Genomic DNA, 7539 nt, shown 5'->3' with positions numbered 1-7539 from the left:
CCGGGGCATTCCTGCAGGGGCTCATCAGCTGACAGGAGTTAGTTTCAGACCTGGTCTGTAGCCAGGGCGAGTGGAATGCTGACGAGCAGCGTAGGGTGGCAGAGCACGAGCAAAGCTGCTGTGGTGCTGGCTTGTGAAGAAAGCGGTAACAGGAGCTTGGAGCCACCAGCGCTTTCAGGCTCCTTTCCCCATTGGCACTCCTTTGTGAGAGAGCTTTAATCCTGGGCTCTGCAAAAAACCCCAAACCAACCAAAAAAAATCTCAAAACAAAACAGTCCCACAGTTACCCGCTTCCCATTTCTCCTGAATGCTCCTTTGACTTGGGATGCCAGGCTGATTTCAACTTAACTAGAATAGAATTTACATGCCAGGGACAAAAGACACATTCCTTCTAAAAGACAGAAGCTTTTTAGCAAGACCGAAGAACATACGCTGCACAGTGAGTGCACAGACTTGTGGACAGCGCTCCTGCCATAGTTTTAAGTGAGGGGGCTACTTACACACCAGTTTACGAAATTAAAATTCACTATTAGGGCCCCATACCTTGTTCCAACAAAGAAGCCCTGTCACTGTGAAAGAACTTACGGAGAAACTGTGCCTTAAAAGATTCCATTGTATATGCCTAGTAAATTTGAATAGATAGAGTTTTTGGAGAAAAATGTTCCATCTTCCCATCCATCTGCTGACATCTAAATACCTATATCTCCACAGTGCCCAAACACTTCCCATTAAGAAAGGACCTCAAAACCAAGAAAGTAAATCAAACCAGGCAGTTCAACTCAGTTTCATACCAGGAAAAAAAAAAGGAACAACTCAGGAGAAACAGAAGAAACGACCATCCTGCTACAAACAAGCATTCAAAGGCATGGCAGCAGGCTGAAACGCAGGCAAGACAAGAATAGTTGCGAATCTTATGTGGAAAAAACACAAAAGTCACTCAGTGAATATGAGATATCCAAATCCTACATAGCAGGTAGCTGCGTGGCAACAATTACACAGAAGAATGTTAACATTAAGTTGCTGTTTCTCTTATTTCAGCTTAAGTAGACACATACAAAGAACTTTAAGAATACATCTTTCCAGATACCAGGTAAGTCTAATCACCCAGATGAAGTCACTGTTCAAAATACATCTAAAAAATTCAGTTATGAGCCATGCTTCCTCAAAGAGGAGTCTCACAATGAAGAGATTACTTCCCACTGCTGTGGATACCAGTCCGAGATAGACTTGTCATTTTTCTCACTGTCAGGTATCCTGATGTAATAAACGAAACTAAGCAATATAGTATTACATTGACTTTTTTGCTTACTTTTTATTAGAATAAGGAAAAATATATTAAGTGTTTATAAGAAAAATCATGAAAAGCACATTAACAAAACTAGTATTTATTAAGAGAAACATATTAAAAAAATATCAAGAATCATACCTGTTTATAAGCCTTTACATAATTTCAGAAAAGACAAATTTCCTGTCTCCAGTTTTCGAGTACAGAATCAATACATTCAGTTCAATGTAAAAGCCAGAAAGGTACATGGTGTTTGTTTGCCGCCATTTTCTATTAGATATTTTCCAAGTGCATAATTCAGTACTTCTCCCTGAGCTTTCTGCAAAGTGAGGTGAATTCCATCCCACACCGTAGCAGCATTTGACATTTTATTCATTCACATTCATAAGGTGTGCCTACTTTGAATATTGATGTTTCTAAAATATATAGATACACAGAAATAACTTGAACAAAGGTCTGGCTGAATTGCAAGACCAAGTGTAAGGTAAAAATATCTAATTCAGATTCTTCAAAGGAGCCTTCCTTCCTCTTACAGAGAAAGCGAAAGATTAAACTTACAGCATTTTCACTGTTTCCTCAGTTTGTGATGATCAAACTGTAGGAAGCAGCAACACAATCCCATGATATGTCTTTAATTGTTACATATAAAAAAAGGGAACTATTATTTCCTCAAAACCAAACAGTTACCTAAGTAAGGTACTCTACATTGAACTTCTGGGAGACTAAAAGCCATTATAATCCTTCCCAAGAGTAGGATGGGAATATCACAGAGATCCTTGAAACCACAAATGGCAAAAATGGAAAGCAGATAATGACTGTTCAGTCTTGAAAGTACATGGGCATCAGGCAGTAGCAAATTGAAAGCAAAAAGGACACATTCCCTCTCTCAGCGCATAGGTACAATCTGTGGAATTCCTTGACAGACGATGTAAATTGTAGTTCATGGAGGGAGGTTCATAAAGCAAGAGAGATAAAGGTATAGAAGAAATTAGTGTTTCCTCAAACATTGCTGCACCTTTGACAAAAAGAGATGCTTCACTCAGTGGAATCTCAAAGATTATTCTCCTGATGCTTGAACTGTTTGAAAAGGTGGTCCTAGTCATCTGGTATCAGCCACTATCAGATGAGATACCATGCTAGATAATTCTCTACTCTTCCCCACAAAACAAAGCAACATCCATGTTGTACTGTACATCCCTTAAGTTTTCATAAGAACATCTGTTATCCGGAATGAATTTTCAGTGTCACTAGTGCCACTCACTTCCCAAAAGGGCAGCTTCCAGCTATGAGTTTTCAATATTGTGTCTCGCACCACCTGAGTTTTGTACGCTGCAGCCTGTCTGTATCCTCAGCTATGGAAGCTGCTCATGTGTTGGATGTATTGATGACTTTCTTCAACTTTCTCCTTTGCAGAGCCAAGTTTAGGGTTTTGAAGAGAGTGTTCTTGCTGTTCAGAACGTTGTAGCGATTCACTTCCACTAACCTGTTGAAATCATACGGCTCAAAGGTGAAATTTAGTGTACGGTAAGGAGAATCTTTTGACTCAATGACAAAGTCACCAAAGGATTTCTCTTCTTCTGACTCACGTTTAACTCCTGCAGCAAGGAAGGGGGGTGGGGGAGGAAAACACAACCCAAATCACCACCAAAAAAAACCAGCTGTGGGACACTCATTTTAGTTAGGATTCTGCAAGGAGTCTATCACAGATAACTCTGTTGTACCCAAACTTTTTCCCCAAAGCTCCTCCTCATAGATTTCAGCTCCTTCGGGATCCAAAATGTTTGGAAGCTGAAGGTAAAGTATTGTTATCCTTCCACTAGATTGATAAATAGTTCAGTGCATCCACGATTATCATACTCAAAATGGGAAATACAAAGCTCAATCCTTCCTGAAAGTGCTGTTCTGTACTAAAAGAAAAGACACTAGCACCCTGCTTTCAACTGACCTTAGGAGGTTGGCATGTACTCTTCAAAATACAGTAACCTGTGTTTTTAGCACCCTGCCACTTACATTTAAATACCGATCTTGAAAGACAAACGTTAAATTTGCTAAAAACACTTCTGCTTGTTGCTATTACAAAAATAGTAGTCTTGAAGAATATTGAAGCCCAGCACTTTGAAACTCTTCATTGTTGATGTGGAAAAGCAGCCAGGGCCTGCCAATATTTATAGTATTAACACAGGCAGCATCAACAGAGTCCCTTACACCTTCTTGTCTGCGTCAGTTCTGCACATTCCTTCCTACGTATTCCAAAGGACACTGAATTTTGTCTATCCCTTCCTAAATATACAGCTCTGTTTCATCCCAGTGCTCTTGCTTGATAGACTGAGCTGGGCCTTGTAGTTGGTATTTATCACATTAAATGAAGCAAGGATCATTTATCACTTGACCTTACCCTACAAGGGCACAGGTCACTTAGCACTGAGTTACATGATCTGACATACAGATTGGTCCCCAACACTTTGTTGATTAATGGTTTATTCATATCCAATAAATAAAATGAACTTACAATTTAATCTGATTTATAGTGCCTTCCTATATATTCAGAGTAACTACAAGTAACAAAATCAGGTATCAGGGCAGAAATGTTCAGAAAGAAGCAAAAATGCTGCCTAATTTTGATTCTTCCAGCCTTCAGATTTTATTTTTTTAAAATTGTCAGCTGCTTCTTCATCTCCCTCTTCCAAAAAGCTAGTGGAAGCTGATTCTTCTTAAAGTGATGTAATAATTTATTAACAACATGGTAACACTAAGAAGAATGAAAGGAGGGATATTGAGCCCACTGAAATTTACCTATCAACACACCCGAAGGATTGTTAAAATAGCTCTTTAAGACACAGCTCCCTTACCTGGAGCTTTGTATTTCTGGAAGGTGTCATTCACCAGTGGGAAATGGAGCACAATTGGAGCCTTTGGATTATCATCATCTACAAACATGTAACACTCTTTTGGCTTCTTTTCATCTTCCTCACTCAATTTGATTCTTGGAAAAGGAATTTCCCGCTCCTCACAGTATTTCTGAGTCAGTTCTAAAACCTGTTGTCAGAGAACAAAAATAATTTTGGTAGAATACCAGAAACATGTATAAGATCATCTAACTACAATACACAAAGGGAGAGAGACTTTCACCAAAAAAGTGACAGAAATCCAACTTCAAATTGGCAGAAACAGTTTTTCTGGCTAGTGATACAGAAGAACGAAGAGCAGAACTGAGAACTGCTACCAAACATTAACAGTTTGCAGCTGAAACTTTGTTTGTTTTATTGCTCTAAATATATTCACCTTTACTTTTCCACACTTAAAAATAAACACTCGTGTATACAGGAAATGATTTGTTTGCATGAAGAAAATCACCAATAGCCACTTTCCCATTAGAACCACATATCTAAGTAACATGGATCATACAAGCTACACAAACACTCTTATTTTAGGTAACAATCTATTTAGGCCTCTGAAAAGTTTGGAATCTTATTATATTTGTCACTTACTGTCTCCTCATGATATTCACAGTAAAAAGCATAGTACAATAATATTTGAAAGAGGTAAGGATTTGTTTTAATGCATTCTTTCATTAGTGTATGTATTCAACATCAACCGACCTGCTGCCACTGTGAATATGATTCTATGCTTTATCTTCATGTAATAATGCTCAGCTACATCTCTCACCTCAAACGGAGCTTCCCAAGAAAAATTGAATGACAAGATAACATCCACATCCCTCTCTGGCTGAAGTACCAAAGGAAAGGGAGAGTTGATAGAAAAGCCACCATCCACTAAATACAAGTTCTCTTCCATGGGGGTCAGCTGGTTGGGAAATGCATCCAGATGAGTGCCTGGAAGAGACTCCAAGTAACACAAGTAACTATAATGATTCGTTACACACCTCTCGGTACATGCAATAAACAAAGCTTACGCTGGGGCTATGAGAAGAAAAAAGGACATTCCAACGTGCACGTTCATCTGAAACTGACCTGTAAAGTCTGATGATAAGCTTATCTTATATGACAGAACATATATAGTGGTTCACAATTTTTGCTATGGTATGAGGGAGGGTAAATTCCCTGACTTCAGCAGAACCAAGTCAAGCTCACTTATGTTCTGTAACGACTGTTACAAATATTAACATACTATTTTATATCCCAGATACAGACAGATTCATTTACCTCTCCAAGCCACAAATTTCTTGATATTAACATAATCTTTATGAAGATACAATCCCTGCATGAAGTTGAAGGTTTCTCCGCATGTGACCCGGGACTTGAAGAAATCCTGAAAAATTTGTAACAAGGGGCCCCCAGGTATAACCAAGCGAGTCTTCAGTCGTGTTGGATCTCGGAAATGGAATCTTCGGCAGTCATCTGCAGAAGCCACAGAACACATAGCAAGTGCTTGTCCAGCTCCAATATTTTGATCAGACTTTTTTTCTACAATTTTTAACCAGCTGTTCTAAGGCTGAATTTTTCCTTTAATTAAAAAAAGAGTATTGTCATGAAATTTAAATCAGCTGCATATTCTATAGTTGGATAATTTACCTGCCCTGTTTAAAGGGAATAGCATTACTCATAAATCATTGTCCACATTGATTTCAAACCCAAAGAAACTCTTGTTACCAAACAATGACTGCTTCTGTTTCATAAGACAAGACATCCACACACAGCAGCATTTATAGTTACAACAATAAAAATGTGGGCAGAAAAAACCAGGGCTGTGAAAGCAGAGAAGAAAAAAAAATATCTCCTCCCACTACTTACTGTAAGGCTATAATTATACACCTGAGCAACTTTAATACACCTCCTTTTCACTGCTAGGGAGGCATTGCACAAATGGAGAACAAAGCATAAACATACAACTAGCTTATCCAAGAATAGAAAAATCGGGCCAAAGAGGGAACTGAAAACCTATTTTTCACCTCCTGCTTAGCAGTACAGCTTCTGTTCTTCCTCTTGTCACAATTAAGACCCCTGCAATGCAGTATGTGTTTAAGACAGCTCCTAGAACTAGCTGATTTATAGTAAAGTCAGACATAAAATTTTAGAAAAGGAGGAAGAGAAAGTGTACTGATAAACGGTATGAAAGATCCGTCCAAATCCATCTTTTATGCTAATCTTGAAAACTATACACAGCACACTAAATCATATTATTTGTATGATTTGTATTCCAAAATCAGGAATCTTTCAAAAAAGTTGTACTAGTTTAATGTATGTTTAACGTATGTTCTTACCTACAACTCTGATAACATCTTTGAAAGAATCTAGAAAGCCCAGTCCTATACCAATCACCTTCAGGCAGATATCATCCAAGCTTGCAGCAAAGGCACTGCCCCAAATTCCTGCAGGAGAAATTTGGAAGAATTTAATATTCAAAAGGCTTTCCACAGTCTAACCAGAAGGCCTACAATTCAGCTGCCATTTGTCATGGGGAAAGGTGTCACATGACCCCTACTATTCTAAAAGATGATGACTGAGTTTAAACCTTTGATTTAATCACATGACAAATTCTGATATAATAACATTATGCAAAAATTTCTCCAACAGAAAATCTCTTCTATCAGCAAGGGAAAGATAGCAAGAGATTGGGAAGATCTAGAGCCAAAGATTTTGACAGGCTGCTCATACTACAGTTGTCTTGCAACTCAGAATATTAGACTGTAATACTATGAATGTACACCTAAACCTTTGGAGAAAGATTTGACATTTTTCCCTTCTTCAAATTCTTTAGGAAGACACAAAAATGCATGGGTTTAAGTTGATGAATCCCAAAAGCAGCATAGCTCCCTTCCACCTGCCCATTTCATTCATTACTGTAAGATCATACCTTGTAGAAAACAAATCCTAGGCTCTGGACGTTTCTGGATGAGCCGTCCCATGAAGAACTCACTGTCAAAGTCCTCTGTTTGGACAAAAGCTCCATATTTGCGAAATCCAACTTCATAGGGAGTGAACTCGCACCATTCTAAGAACAAGCCAAGAGGATATTTACTCATCCCAGAGTAAACACTTGGTGAAAATGCTCACTTGACTTCTGTTCACACAAGGGAGACAGAACAGTCTCCCTCCACTGTTCACCATGACTATGGATTTCCCTGTCACTCCTCAGTAAATCATCTTACACATGATTAATATAAAAACTTGTACAAGCTTTCATTGACTAAATACAACATCCTTCCTTCCTGGCCTTTTTTTTTAAATTTTTTTTGGGGGGGTGGGGGGCCATGGGGAGGGCAGGGAATTCATCTTGCTCCATCTTGACTGTTT

The 7539-nt window shown here is 38.6% G+C and overlaps 1 protein-coding gene across 3 annotated transcripts in view; it reads right to left on the bottom strand.

The window, feature by feature from the left end:
• Positions 1 to 1006: 1006 nt before the first annotated feature.
• Positions 1007 to 7539, bottom strand: part of PLA2G4F (phospholipase A2 group IVF) — a 29008-nt gene continuing 22475 nt past the window's right edge. Inside the window, exons 17-22 of one of the 3 annotated variants that reach the window (XM_056345260.1) lie at positions 7100 to 7237; positions 6507 to 6614; positions 5449 to 5643; positions 4952 to 5118; positions 4135 to 4321; positions 1007 to 2880 (exon numbers count right to left, since the gene is read on the bottom strand). In XM_056345260.1, the coding sequence (XP_056201235.1) occupies positions 2651 to 2880; positions 4135 to 4321; positions 4952 to 5118; positions 5449 to 5643; positions 6507 to 6614; positions 7100 to 7237 (1025 nt within the window). In that variant the 3' untranslated portion in view covers positions 1007 to 2650. Of the gene's footprint in view, positions 2881 to 4134; positions 4322 to 4951; positions 5129 to 5448; positions 5644 to 6506; positions 6615 to 7099; positions 7238 to 7539 lie in introns of those variants that run through there. The other 2 variants (XM_056345261.1, XM_056345262.1) reach the window with 2 other exon arrangements.

This window comes from Falco biarmicus, chromosome 7 (assembly GCF_023638135.1).
Source record: "Falco biarmicus isolate bFalBia1 chromosome 7, bFalBia1.pri, whole genome shotgun sequence".
In the NCBI taxonomy this organism is placed as follows: Eukaryota; Metazoa; Chordata; class Aves; order Falconiformes; family Falconidae; genus Falco; species Falco biarmicus.
This window is presented reverse-complemented; position numbering and strand designations above follow the sequence as displayed.